The 15,888-nt window shown below is 36.4% G+C and overlaps 1 protein-coding gene across 1 annotated transcript in view; it reads left to right on the top strand.

The window, feature by feature from the left end:
* Positions 1-15,888, top strand: part of C4H10orf67 (chromosome 4 C10orf67 homolog) — a 115,927-nt gene that overhangs the window by 30,201 nt on the left and 69,838 nt on the right. Inside the window, exons 5-7 of the mRNA XM_063450790.1 lie at positions 684-839; positions 13,033-13,180; positions 14,340-14,398. Of these exons, the coding sequence (XP_063306860.1) occupies positions 684-839; positions 13,033-13,180; positions 14,340-14,398 (363 nt within the window). The remainder of the gene's footprint in view (positions 1-683; positions 840-13,032; positions 13,181-14,339; positions 14,399-15,888) is intronic.

The raw sequence follows: 15,888 nt of genomic DNA, 5'->3' as shown, positions 1-15,888 counted from the left end.
TACCTGTCTTCTCGTTCCCTCGACCTCGGCTTGTCTCTGACCATTCTCTACTTACTCCTTACGTTAAGTCCGGCCATTCTAAGGTCCGGTATACGTACCTACTACGCTTTGTACTCTGCGTGTTGGATCCCTGTCCCGATCCTGACAATAACCTATTCAATGAGACAAGGTTGTTGTGGAGCTTGTAGTGTGCTTTTAAACCATTAGTAAACAATCCCAACGTTTTTCAGTCCTGATCACTATTTATTCTCATTTTGTTATTGAAACCAATAAAGGCATCCAAACCATTTCATCTCAATGAAGAGATCTGGATGCAGTTGCCCTTTATTTTTTCACTCTGCGTTGTAAAACACTGCCATGTAATAGATACAGCAATGTTATGAGTACAGGGTTAACACCTCTCATAAAGAGTATTTGATTGACGCAGAGCGGCGTCTTGCTGATCTCAGCCAGGGAGGCGGAGCGGCTGTGGTGAAATCAGTGTGGCGAGGATATAACTGTAAGTAAAAACTACCTTTTAAACCCTTACTTGGTGGGGGAACTCACGCCTAAATAGTAAGTGTAGTACTTTAGCATTAGGAATACTTGTTAGAAAAGCTATACAGTCTTTATATTATTTACAGTATGTCTCTGTTGTAGCATTGCATGCATATCTTTAATTGTAATTTCTAATCCCTTTACAGCATAATCCTTCAGACAGCAATGGGATAAATTCCTCCCATAGTGCATCTTCAGTAAAGATCGATGCCCTTAAAAAGAAACTTGATGAACAGGAGACTTTAATTCAGTCTTTGAACGCACTTATCTTAGAAATGGAAGAAAATGAGCAACCAAAACAGGTATTTAAAAATCTTATCTTAGTCTGTATTGAATTGTATTATTTTTACAATATATAAATCTCTAGCAGCAGATTGATATTAGTGGCTTAAGATAATTATTTTGCAGTCTGATAATAAGCTGACCAATATATCTGACTCAATGAAAATTACTTATATTTTATACTAGTGTGCGCCAATAATATTCACTAAACTCTGAATTGCAATGAATCCAAATTGTAGGCAAAAAACGCTGATTTGGAAAGAATTCCCCAATTTCACTACATTTGCAAGTTGGATATTTTTTCTGAAATGTTGTATTTCAGTTCACTACAATTCAGTGTTTAATGAATAAGTGCTACAGTTATAATCTTTATGCCTAGGCTGACTGTTCAATATGAAACTTTATAAATATTATATAAGGCACATTCACCTGGTGGATTTGTAAAATTTCCACAATCTTATCCAAAAGATGTTCAATACCGTTCTGTCTACTGTCACCTGAGCATGTTTTACATTTGTAAACCTGAAACAAATCGGTGCATATGTAAGTGCTTTACCATGTAATACTATAAATCGTTTTCAGATATTATAAAGTTATTCCATGTTTACGAATGCCATACCAAAAACTAAAAAGGGTGAATTGGAATCCAGTTAATTTATCCAGATGAGGCAAGGCATCCCACATCTTAACCCTGAAGAGAGACGCCAAGCACTAAAATAACTTTTGCTAAATGAAGTCGTTTTGGTGAATAGGTCATACCAATGGTGCCTTTTAGGATATGGATCACTATGTTCACGCAGCTGTAGCCACATCTCCCTTGGCTGAGTCCCACAGCCTCCATACACTCTTTCTGAAAAATAGTCTAATTTTGTTAGCTATACTTATTGCACAGTATGTTTAATATAGAATTTCTTATTGCCTGCTCTATGAAATGCCTGCTATAGTCGGCAACAGCCACCTGTATAAAAATAACAGAGCAGGAGATAAGAAAAACTGCTGTAAGATCTGATTGAAAATGAAACCATTTTTTTTCAGGCATACTGTGTGAGTCACAGCCAGGGAAGGTGTGGCTAGGGCCACATAAACAGGAACAAAGATTATTTAACTCCTAAGTGCCAGACAATTGAGCAGTGAGATTGCTTGGGCATGATCTTTACACCCAAACTGCTTCATTAAACTAAAGTTGTTTTGATTTTTCGAGTGTCCAGTTAAGACTTCCTATTCCCCATATTGCTTCATATTCCATCTAAAATCTTTAAAAAAAAAAAAAAAAAGATTATGAAATGCTGCTTTTAACTTCAGATGCACAGTACCCCTTGCCCTCTGCTATGTTTGTTGCATTTTGATACAGCATCCACGTGCAAACTGAAATCACATAAAAAGACGGCAAAAAAAAGAGATTGCTCTTACGATAAAAAGCATTATGAGTAGGCAACCTCTAACACTCCAGATGTTGTGGATTATTTATCCTATGATACTCTATGAGCATTATAGCTTGCACAGCATCCTGGGATATGTTCAGAATATTGGTAAGTGTGAATGTGGTCTAACCCTCCTATATTTTACTAAAGAGTCAGAATGAGTTAGTGTATCTACGTAAGCAGTTAAGCCATTTTTATTTTATTTTTTTTAAATAGACCTTAAATACCCATGATCACATTTTCTTCTGTGCTATCTGGTAAAGTGAAATATTCAGTGGCAGATCATATTTGTTATAGCCAAACAGTGTATAGCATATTTATTGGTAGCAAGGAGTCTGCTATACTTGAACATCCGTTGTTAAATTGCTCCCTCCAATGGTATACAATGAAACCTACAGGTAGATCATTTTCTGGAAAGTGCACAAATGAAAACAGCATCACTTCTTTAATATTATTTTAGATCTTTTGGACCATGTTATTACAGATTCTTATTTGTTTATTTTATCTGTAATTTTAAATGAGTATTTTACAGTATTTCCTTAATAATCTCTTAGCCTAGCCAATATACTCTAAATATCCAAGGATTATGCCTTAACTTAAAATGTACATAGGTGTTCCATGTTTGAAACCTTACAATTGTAATGGGATATTATTATATTAGTTCGATGGAATAAAATAACCTCCTGTTGAGAACTGAAACCATAGTTGTGCAGCACACATATTTACTTAAAGGGTTCCTATTGTGCCAGGAAAACAAACCCGTTTCCCTGGCACTATAGGCTCCTGGATTGACCCCTTCAGCCACTTACCTGAATCCAGCACCGATGACCTTCGGCGCTGGGTCAGGCTCTGCCCATGCTCCTCCCCCACCGACGTCAGCTGACGGGAGAGACCTATTCAATGCTTTCCTATGGGGAAAATCTGACGCTGGAGGTCCGTGAGGACGTCCAGCATCAGACAACGGACTAAAAGTCTGTTTGGATTCCGGAAGCACTCTAGTGGCTGTCTGTCAGACTGCCACAGAGGGCAGACTTAGAGCTGCAATGTAAAAACTGCACATTTGCACGAAGTGCAAAAGGGTTAGAGCACCCAGACCACTTTAATGAGCTGAAGTGGTCTGGGTGCCTACAGTGTCCCTTTAAGGAACTTTATTTCACGTTTAAAATCAGAATTTTCCTATGTATTTATACACTGAATTACATATCACTATTAATTGGTGTCAGAATGGTTTCCATTGCACTTGGGAAGCCAGTGAACAAATTATTGTGAATAAAGCCAAAGAAATAGCTCAGTAAACTAAACTGGATCCACTGATCTGATCTTAATGCAGAGCCTGTATCGGATTTAATTGAGGAAATATGTTTTTGGATAAGCTTTTTAAATGATTTAATATTTTTGGATAAACGTTTAAAGTGAGTTTTAGTCCAAATATTTGTTTTAAGTGTTAAACTCTTTTAGATTGATCAGTATTGCTTCAGACCTGAGGAAGATTGGAAAAGTCTTGAAAGCTTGTCTTTGAAATATTATGTTAGTCCAATAAAAAAGGTATCTTTGAATACTGCAATACTCTGGTATTTTGGCATTATATATGCATTTTTTTGTTCTTCAAAATATTAAAATATACATACATAAAAAATTATATATATATATATATATGTATATATATATATATATATATATAATGTGTGTGTGTGTGTGTGTGTGTGTGTATGTGTATATATATATATATATATATATATATATAATTTTTTATGTATGCATATTTTAATATTTTGAAGAACAAAAATCATTTTAAACGTTTATCCAAACATATTAAATCATTTGGAAATTTTATCCAACAATATTAAATTGGGGGCTGTATTGGCAGTTGATAAAGCTTTTTGTTGAGGTTTGACAAGGGAGGGTGTTTTAACGTAGTACATTGAGAGGACAGAGAATATTGTTTTGTTCAACTTTATGCTTTGTCTTTTTTTTGTTTACCATCTTTTTTTAACCATTGGCTAGGACAGTAAAATTATTAAATATTTTTGAAATGTAATGACTTCTTCCAAATCTGGTGTTTTTGTTCTGGCATCAAAGAAAAAAAATCAAAGAACAAAAGTAAAAAGTTAATTTTAATCAAAACAAATGAAGAAACATACACCAAACTTTTATAACACATTTAAAAATGTTGACTTTGAAAATCAGTGTGCACATATGGCTTGAGCTCATCTCCAAGTCATGTCACTGGAGGTAATGAGTGTGAGTGTGTCTTCTGTATGTACACCACCCGAACAAATGTATTACAATAAAAGCCAATTATCAGGGTATATAAGGTATATAGTAAGACATAAGCAATGTGTGTGCAATAGCTCAATGTACATTAAATGTGCAATGAATTCCCATGTGGAGAAAGGGTAATGGGGAAGCACACGTTGAGCATATGGTGCATGTGAGTGGGGTGGCTGCACACTCACACATCCCTAGCTACCTCTACATTACCAACCCAGTGATGCCAGGTGCATCACTGAAAGAAAACACACAAACACAAATAAGTACATATTGGAGGTTTGTCTGTAATAAAATAAGTGAATTTCCAATGCAATACATAGTCATGTAAAAAAATAACATGGATCCTAACCAAGCAGGAGAGGGCCATTTACCATGCAAAATGGGGTTCTTGTCTTGGCAGGTGTGCTGGACAGACCACCATTAACCAGGAGGGATCTCCAAATAGCCCACCACTCTTCCTTCCATGTGTGGAAGATGACAACAATTGGGTAAAGTTCCTTTCGATCAATCTAAGGACTAGCATAGTTTAAAATAAAGACATTTTTTAGCTTTCCTATGTCTTTCTTAAAGTCTTCATCTACATCATCTTAAAGTCCTAATTTGGGGGGTAGTATTCCATGGTTGTGGGACATCCCTTTGATTGCCCATTTGCAATTATCCAATCCAGTTGTACTAAACATAATGTATTGCAATGTATTTGTGTGTTTCTATTCACTGCTGCACTTTGCCAATATGCATCTTTAAAAATATTAAGTTGCAGTGAGTGAGGTCACACCAGCATTGTGATGCTTTGGGGGTGTCTGCACTCCGTAATCACTGCTGGTGTAAACCAACCCCTCTGGCACAGCAAAAAATGTTTTTATTCCCTCCTTTGCTATGTCAGTTTTGTCCAACTTGTGCGTACGGTGTGGATTATACATTTGTTCCCTTTACGATAGTGGTTTTAACATTTTAATTACTGCCTTTAACACCATTTAATACACTCTATGAGATGTCACTGAATGAGAAGGACACCGTTAATTCCATAACCTACAGATTTATTGCTTTATTTGGTTGTTTTTTAACCGATGTGTGGTGTTAAATCCAGATCAGGTCTGTTTTGAAGAGATTTGTGTATCCCATGGTCCTTAGGAGGTTAATGTGTAAACCCATAGGCTAAAATAGAATGAGAGAACATACAATTGTCTTTTAAAAGTAAATGTATCTAAAACTGATAAAATTGTATAGTAAATCCAAAACATATAACAATCTCTCACCATTTCATTCTAAAAACAAAACGTTAACACAGGTTGCTCACCACTGGATTCATCAAGAGAATAAACATACTAATCTAGATTAAAAAACAAATAATCTTAAATTTAAAGCGTATAATGTTTTTTTCTGTATCTGTGTATTAATAAAGTAACATCAGAAATAAGGTTAGTGAATCCAGGAGCTTGCAATTTAGTATTTTGCTTTGTTTAACATCAGCTCTCGGTTGTAGGAAGTCAAGATTCACTGCTCTAGACAGATGGTGCGAAGAATACCATAAAAACTCAAGCATTAAAGTGTAACAGATGATTGTAGCTAGAGAGGACTATTCTTTTGTTCATTGTGCTAATGAGTATATTCACTGCAAAAGGGAACAGAATAGTTAATTACTTGCAATTCTTACCTATAGCAGATGGTGGCGCAAGAGTTTAAGCTTAGATTTAAAAAGAAAACTGAATCCTCAATGTTTGATATTTTCGCGTTCAATGGATAAAAAACACTGAGAATTTTGCATGTTGACATTTGTCAATTATTAGGCTTTTAGTTTGTCAAAGAATGGAATAACCGTTTGACTCAAAAGGATTGCACAGTTGATTAAGTAATTTATATTGTAAAACCTACTAAGGAAGAATTTTAGACCACCTTACTATACATGGTAAATATACAGTATTTGGAAGTATTTCTGTTATTTCATTTCTATTTAATTGTATGTGTGAAATATGATTTGAGGGTATATTTACTGATTTAAGTAATTATTCATTTATAATAGTTTGGCTTACAAGCCATTATTCATAGGTAAGTGTGAATTCATTAAAGTTGTAAAGTATTACCCTGTAAATTGCACCCTGTCGCTATAAAAATATATTTTTATTGAAGGTTTTACTAATTTTTAGGGATCTTTTTTTCTTCTGCAAGGGAAAGCTAAAGTGGGCTTTTAAAGAGGCAGTTTAACCCCTTAAGGACACCTGACATGTGTGACATGTCATGATTCCCTTTTATTCCAGAAGTTTGGTCCTTAAGGGGTTAAGCACCATAACCTCTACAGCTGAAGATCTCCTATCAATGAGATCGATCTGAAAATAGCTGAGACCAAATCAGCTATAAACTGTTTCCATTCAGTTGACAATGAGTACGGTAAACCACTGAGAGCTGAGCTAAATGAAAGTCATTTTCTTTTTATACAGAACTGTATCACTTGTCCTACTTACATTTTTAAAGGGACCGTGCATTTTACATTTTCATGATGTATCTAGTTTTCTGTGTATTTATGCCCCAGGAGATTGGAGCACACTATCAGTGATACTTCATGTGACATAACAGTATTCAAGCACTTGGTACAGGCTACGTTCAGAGTGCTGCCTTAAGCACTCTCGTATGATCTAACTGCTGTGAGCCATAGGCGTGGGCACAAAGAAAAAAAGTTACTATCTCAATATTACGTAAAATAAAATAATTTAGAAAATTTGCATGTTCCTCTTATGATAACTAGGTAAATACAGGCATAGTCATGTTTTTTTTAAAATGTAAAAAAACATAGCAAACTAACCCATACTCATGCAAAAGTGTGCTTAGAGATCTGAACAAGGCACAAGATGCTCACGTTGCATTATATGTGCCTAGGCACAACACCCCTTGTGCACAGCAATGCTCTATGTAAGCATAGTGTAAGCATGTCTAGATAGTGATTTGGGATAGTGTGCAAGTAACTTTTTTCTTTGGTTTTTATTGTATATATTGGGGGTGATGTGTGTTTCTGCCCCCCCAGGAGTAGTGGGAGTTTGAGCGCAAGGCTTAATATTCTATATGTCTAATGATGCACTTACTGGGAACATGTTCCTGGTGTCTCCAAAAGTGAGACACCAGAGAGCAAACGTAGGACAGCAGGGCTAAGGTCAGCTATTATCACATAACATTTCCTAATGCGTCTATGCTTTTAAATAAATCATTATATGTGTAATACACCTATGCTGCATTTTTACCTGAGTATTTATATCTTTCATAAACTGGAAAGAAGACAGTAGAATGGGGAAAGAGAAAAAAAGGCAATAAAGTAAAATCATGTTTTTAAGTTATTTACCATTTGCCTCTAGAGTTTTATAAACCCACCATCTAAATCGTCCATTATTATAGCTTTTTATGTTCTTAATTCCAATATTTGTTTTAATATGTTGCTATATGAATACTTGTCATTTCCTGTAATTTTATATTAATTTTGTCTTCCCTCTAAAATAAAGCCTTGAATTGAAAAAAGCAGCTTAATCATTCATGTTTCCTTCTCTGTATTTGATGTTTACTTTCATATCTTGTTACTGAACTCCATTGACATCACAGTAGGACAACGATCAAACCTGGATGTGTATTTAAAACTTTCTCCTACTCCTGTGTCTCTCCCCAGCATTGTGTCTGTGTCACGTGCATATATGTATGTTTCATGTAAACATATAAATTAGTTATACAATGCCGCTGTACTCTTTAAGGCAGGATTCACCTCTTGCAGCTCAGAGAACCTTGCCAGAATCAGGACATACATGGCTCAGTTTGCTGGAGAATAGTGACAGTTATACTCATCAGCAGAAGCTATCATTAGCTTGTTGCCAATCTCAATCATTGGTTGGACTCTGCAATAGCTGTCACCTTGCAGTGAAACTCCACCTAATCTTGGACAGCACTGGGGCATGTGTGTCCCTTTGCAGCTTTAACCTCAGTACTACCCTAACACCTTAACTCTAGTCCTAACCCTAACTTTAACACATTAATACTACCTGTAACACAATAACTCTATCTCCAACCCTAACATACTAACTCTAGTCCTAGCCCTAACTTTAACACATTAATACTAATTGTAACACAATAACCCTATCTCCAACCCTAATACACTAACTCTAGTCCTAACCCTAACATTAATACTACCTGTAACACTCAACTTCCCGAACACCGGTCAAACTTTGCGAACGCCTGCTTCCTTTCCCAGACCAGCCAGGAGAGCGCTATTCAGTAGTTGTGTTCCCACGAACTAGGGGAACAAACGCTACTATAAGCCAGAGGGTACTGTTCGTGGTTTTGTTCTGTTTTTAGACTTTTCTAAATAGACCGACCACACAACCTAAACTCATGGAACTATTTCTGGGCAGGAGCCTTGCGTGTGGTCGGTCAGAGTAAGACCTCCGTGAAATTCCTAAACCCCTCAACTGATCTGGGTGATTTTTGGATATGTTGGTCACCAGATCAGGGCTATCAGGGGATGTGACAATTGTGGGGATTTTATGTGTTTTGGGAAAATGTGTTTTTTCTGCCTGGAGATAATTGAGTTATTACAGTATCTGACTCCATTATCTCCCAGGCAGAAAGGAGGGATTGTATGGTATGTAGAGGAGTGTCATACTTTGTAACCTTGTTGCTATTGGTTTGTAACTTTGTGTTGTAGTCCCCCACAAGGTCCCCTTGCATGGTGACTTGCATAATAGCCAAGTGTGGCACCATTAAAATTCAATCCTGTTGTACCCTTCGTCTAGGCTGATGTTTGGGTAACTGTCTACTTGCTGGGGAGAAACTGCTTGGATGCTGCATTTGTCTGGGAACTGTTCGAATCAACAACCAAACTTTTAGCTATAATCACTCAGGCTACAGCAGTTTGGGGGGGGACAAGGCATACGGGTATCTACAATACCAGCGGTCGTAACACTAGTTCTAACCCTAACTTTGACACTTTAATACTAGCTGTAACACAATAACCCTATCTCCAACCCTAACACACTAACGCTAGTCCTAACCCTAACTTTAACACATTAATACTACCTGTAACACAATAACCCTATCTCCAACCCTAACACACTAACGCTAGTCCTAACCCTAACTTTAACACATTAATACTACCTGTAACACAATAACCCTATCTCCAACCCTAACACACCAACTCTAGTCCTAACCCTAACTTTAACACATTAATACTACCTGTAACACACTAACCCTGTCTCCAACCCTAAATCTAACCCGAAGACAAGCCCTAACCCCAACACTATATTGTTATATATTTTTCAGCTTATGAGCAGTATGTGCTGATTTGATAGAAAGATGACTTAGTGTGCTTTTGCATCAAGAGAATACGTTGTATGTTATGTAGACAATAGAGAAGAAGAGAAAGCGCTAATTAACACAAAGGCAGCAACCCTAGAAAGGGAGATCCCTCAAACCCTTTCGGACACCAAAACAAAGGAAAAGAAATAAGATAAGGGCTGCACCAAATCTAGTATTGGGAGATAGAAACAATATAAAACAGAAATCACAGATAAAAAAAACCCAAGCTAGCAATAAATATTATAAGGAAAGTCCAAAAGAAGGATCTCACTCAGATCCAGTAGTGGGTAGCGTGCTTAGTTGTGAATAATATACTCAGTGTCTTTGTACAGGTATGTCCACTTTTATGAAAGACATAAAATAGAGGAAACCAATAGTGCAATATGTATAGTCCAATATATAAGCTATATGTAAGAGGATGGAATGCACTCACATTTGTAGGAGCTTATAACTAGCTCTAGCGTGAAGGACGTACAGCGATATAATCCCCGCTTAACGGATAGATATATGATGTCCAACACTCAGGAAAGGAGTAAAAAGAGACAACTAATAGTGCTCACCGAGTAAAATATCAGAAATAGATAAATAAAATAATACTCACAAGTGTAGAGCAGGCTAACTGCTCTCTGTAATCAGCATTAGTGGTATGATCCCCACCTAGGATATCTTGCAGTACTAGTAGGTAAAAAGCCAAGAGAAGATAAAATAGTAAAAGTCTATTTAAAAAAAAAAAAAAAAGAGTGGGGGGCGGGGCCTGACCGCCGGTCGGAGCTCCTGCTTCTGAGCTGAAATATCGGAGCTAACTGCGGGCCACAAGCAGACACCGACCTGAAAATATGATCACAGCACTGTTCAGGCGATGGGGAACCTGGTGATACCCGACAAGACGCCGTTCACTCGCGTCAGCACGTTGGTCACGTGGTGTCCTGGTTACACTTCCGGGTATCGGACGACCGGCGGCTTTTTTCCACACACCTTTTGGTAAGTTCTCATTATGATTTATATACTCACCTCACACACTGTATCACTGATCTTGAAAAAGGCCCTAAAGGGGTCGAAACGTCGATCACAGAGATTTTTTTGCACATGTAATTTGCAACTTTGAATAAATAGAATTGCTTACAAGACCTGTGAGTGCACCTTTTTCACAAATTTGGATTTATATACAACGCTGAGGTTTGCACCCAGGCAAGAATTTACACGTTCAGCAAAAGGGTGTGTGCCAAGATTACTTTCTTTTATATATATATATATATATATATATTATATATATATATATATATATATATATATATATATATATATATATATATATATGCCTTTTTGACCACTACTCCGTTCCTTTCTATCGATGTTCCAATATTGAGAATTAACCGTATTAGACTGCTATGTATTCTGCTATATTGATAACGCATACCTGTTTTTATTGTACACACTCCTTTATTTAACTTATTTCTATAATATAATATTAAAACTTGAAATATCAAAAAAAAATTCAAGTCCTCTGCTATTAGCCAGGTCTGAATGTTATTTGCAACTGTGAATCACCTCCTGTGCTGTGACCGTAGTACTGGACAGGTCGACAGCACATGTAGCCATCTTAGTCCTACCCTCAAAACACGTGCACGCTCTACATTTGTGGTTTTGCTGACAGCATCCAAAGCTATGAATGTCAGAAAATATAAATAACTTATTTTTAATCGTAAAATTAGCATTTTCTTAAGGATTCTCATAGACACTGGGGGCTTGGCTCAGTTACCAGGGTAAATTTCCACTCATCAATGGCTAGCGGGCAAGTGGAGATTTTGAGCGCTATTCATACATGCATATATAGATACATGCAGGGAACGCTTGTTAGAGATCATAAATCTCCCAAAGCAAGATAAAGGTCTTATAGAAAATACACAAAATCACCGTAAATGAAGGAAATTAATTTGTCATGTTATGTTATGATCATGTATTAGTCAGCCTGCAAATGAGATAGACTGCAGTTGTTGTTTTTTTCTATTCCGTCTCCCTTAAAAAACACATTCAGAACCATCTCTATTTATCTGTCTATCTATGTCTGTGTGCATACTTAATCTGTATATAATGATTTGCTTTGTAATCCTAATAAACCCACTCTGTGTATTGCCAACATTCTAATAGCCTCAATCTGTTCTTTTGCTTCATTGATTTGCATAGTGAAAGGCTAAATTCAAGTATGTGTAAAATAGGTAAAAAAAATACACATACGTGATGTGTTAGTCTAGACAGTCAGAACATGGCATCTTCAAACGTATTTAAAGGCTTTGAAATAGCCAAGTAAGTAGGGGTATCTATTGCCATAAGCTCCAACTGCATTCGAAAAAGACTTTTTCATGGTGGAAGTTGCAAGGATTAAACAAAGGCGTGCATAATAAAAATGTAAATGAGCTTGCTCTCCCAAAATTATAACTTTAAAGTCTTTTGTTGGGCCCTATCCTTAAACCGTCTTACAAGGTAATCACTGTTTGCATAGAGATTTAAAGTGAAGTGCTCAATAGCATTAGACGCCTGCACAGTCTATATGTGACAAGCATGCAAACTCATGTTAATGTTCAGAATATGAATTGCCTCCGGGTGGCTGCAGGACCAAGGAGAAAACCAACTGTGTTGATATCAGTGGGCCTGATGGACTCCATGTGGCTTAAAGGCTGAAAACTTCACTACTTTGACATGTGATGTGCTCCTTATGACACTGGCAGCACTGTCACAGAGAAATGGTACAAAGGCAACAAGCCCCCCTCCTTAGCAGTGCACTCTGCAACCCCCTCAGTGCTGGACGTCCACAAACTCCCTGCTTTTGCCTAGTTACGGACAGCACTTTCCTAAACACACAGAGAGCTATGTGGGTGGATAGGCCCCAGCTGCCTTTATAGAGGCAGTTTCCATAATAAATTGACCTGAATGATGAGGGCACACAAACAGTTTGATATGCATTATCCCTGTCAATAAAAATGTCCCCATGCGTTGGTCTTTGTATGTAATGTACTGCCGGCTTTCTTTCAGCAAGCGCTCTCTTTAGTTGCTTTCCTTTTCCCCTATTCATATTTTAAATATGCAAAAGAATGCAAGAAATTATATGACGGCCATGCTGTATAATTATTGCCGGTGAGCAGCACACTCGAGCCTTTTGTCCGCGTCCTTTAAAATAAAAGGCTCCCTAATATTTCAGATTGTCTTCGAATCAGAAGATGACCCAGAAAAAGAGAGACTTTTGGAAGAAAATCGAGAAATGAAAGAAGAAGTTGACGCTCTGCAGGGTAAAATCGAGCAGCTGGAAAATGGTCTACTGCAGAAAGAGAAGCATATTCAGATGCTGGGTAAATTCTACACACTGATTTTTGTTAATATAATTGAAGATTAAGCAAAATGTAAATTCAAATTGAATTTTTCTTTTCATTTTGTTATTCTCTATTAAGGGTTACTCTGAAAATATGTAAATTATGTGTGTATATTTCTACCCTTATTTGAATAGTTAATTGATAAAACTATATTAATTACTGCTTAATTAATCAGTATGATTTATTACTAGTTTCATTGATGGTGTGCACTGAAACAAAAATGGCCATGTTGTGTGATGGTGATATATATAATATAGGGTGTGGTTATATGAAAGTATATCTATATATTACTGTTAAAAGTAGAAGAAATACGACAGTAATAAATGAAATAAATAAGTTAAATTTTGCCAAAATAGTGAAGTCTAAAAAAAAACAAAAAAAATTCAGATTCAATTCTAAGTTGGCTGCATTGGAACATTTTTTCCCACCTCTGTTTTTTTCCTCGGTTTTTGCAGCTCAGATATCATTACCATAAGGCATTGAACCATTTAATGAATCTCTGGATTAAAGGAAAATTAAGTGCACATATTTTTTATGTTTTTGTATTCTTCATAGACGTTATTTATCATAATTTGTGCCAGCCATGTTTTTGTCTTCAAAGCTCCCCAGATTGGACAAGGCTATCGCATATGACGTCATGCCATTAGGGTATCACTTGCTCTGATATTTAGCCAGTGTGCTAATTCAGGTTATTTGAATAGTTGAAGTGGTATTTATCTATTAATCCATTATCTGCTGAACAAACCATAATCCACTCAAACTTATGTTATGAGATTTAATGGTGGTTCTTATCTTTTCATACCATGCTCTTTCAGCTCAAAAAACCCACCTGCTAAAGTACTTTGTATTTGCTGTGACTAACAGCAAGGATGTCCATTAATGGTTTTGATCAAAAGCAATGGCCATTCAAACCCACACTTGGTTCTTGAACTTATTTCTTAATTTCCCTCTGACCAGCCGGCCAAACAGCAGGAAGAGGTCCATGAATGTCAAGGGCAGTCACAAAGGTCAGAGTACTGCCAGGACTTTCGTCCACAGTGCAAAAGATAGGGGTTTCGTACTGACCTGCATTGCACAATGTGAATGCATTGTCACATGGCTGAGATTTCACGCTCTGCATTTCTTTCTCATTGTTTAGATCTAGATGTGGGCTCCATGAAACAGAAAATGGAAAAAGACCAAAAGACCATTGAGAAGGTGTGACTTTTGACATTAAGTGATGGCTTTTTTAAATATGTTAATGACCAGTCTGTAGCATTATCTCAAATTGCAAGAAAACTTGCCGAAAGAACTGGGAACAAAACGGTTTTGTATGTTCAGATTGATGGCTCATTTGAAGGCAATGAAAAGATGACAAGCAGCTTATCAAAGTGAGATGTAATCTTCAAAGTCCATTGAAGTGGTGTTTCTACTAAAAAACAAATAGTCGTGTTTATACCATTTTGCAAAGGAGTAAACAGAATCAGTGTTGTATTAAATCTTTAACATTTTAGATGCATTACAATAGACCATAGTGCTTGATTATTAAAGCACAGTGAAACTTGAAATTATACTATGTTTGCACAATGAAAAGACAGATTCTTAACATTCTCCTAGAGTTTTGTAATCAAATATATTGTGATCTATGTCGAGCTTTTAGCATAGTATTTGACAAAATATTTATAATGATGTTGACATTTACAAATATGCCTATAATCCATGTTAATTAAATGATGCCATAGCGGAAAATCCATTCAATTTATCATTGTAAGAAATACTGGAACTTTTCATGACTTCCATAATATCTGGATAATTCCTCTTCTGAGCATTAATGGAAAATCAAAGATATCTCAGGATCTGATGCTCCTTCTCCTGTGTAACAAACACCATACTGTCAGCTGTCTGTGTAGACTGTGTAGATTAAAACGTCAGAAGATCGAACCAATCTACTACAATCATATCTATACTTTCTTTACCTGTCAGACCACCGTTACTATCCAGCTGATAACCACCCCAGCACCAGGAAAATGTGGCAATAAGAGAAAAGAAAAAATGATAAGCAAACCAGTCACAAATATAAACAAGACAATTTAAATATTAGATTAATATTAATTCTTAATAAAATAATCCAAATGAGTCTCTTACAGGTTATAGTACAGACAGGAGCATGTAGACCGTTTCAGTACTGGCCGAGTTTACTCAATGGGTCATCATGTAGGATGTGTAAGGAGACAAACACAAAGAGAGATCTCTGATAGTGTAGTAGTTAATATAATTAGTGTATTGGTGCAAGAAAAAGCACAAACGCACTCAGAAGTGGAGAGCTACTATGTCAAATATAACAGTGTGTAGCGATATTTTCCTTACTTTAGGAAATGTAGGTGTATACACATGTACAGCAGGCAACGTGAACAGATATGGTCTTGATCTACTGTTACGATGTCTCATGCAGTATATGTGGAAATAAATACAAAGAGAAGATACCAATAGTGTAGTATCATTGGAGTATTTAATAAATAATTTATATTATTCCAATATTTGAACTGTCTTGCTAGTATGTACCATTTCATATGTATGACTCTTTTGCTTATCATTAGGCGTAACCTGAGGTTTTTCCTTTTCTTTTTATTGCTTTATCTTATTGTTTGGGTCTGAAAGTACCCATTCCTTCAGTGTTTGCTGCCTCTGAGCTACCGGACACTCTGTTA

The sequence above is a fragment of the Pelobates fuscus genome, chromosome 4, assembly GCF_036172605.1.
Source record: "Pelobates fuscus isolate aPelFus1 chromosome 4, aPelFus1.pri, whole genome shotgun sequence".
NCBI classification, from domain to species: domain Eukaryota; kingdom Metazoa; phylum Chordata; class Amphibia; order Anura; family Pelobatidae; genus Pelobates; species Pelobates fuscus.
This window is presented reverse-complemented; position numbering and strand designations above follow the sequence as displayed.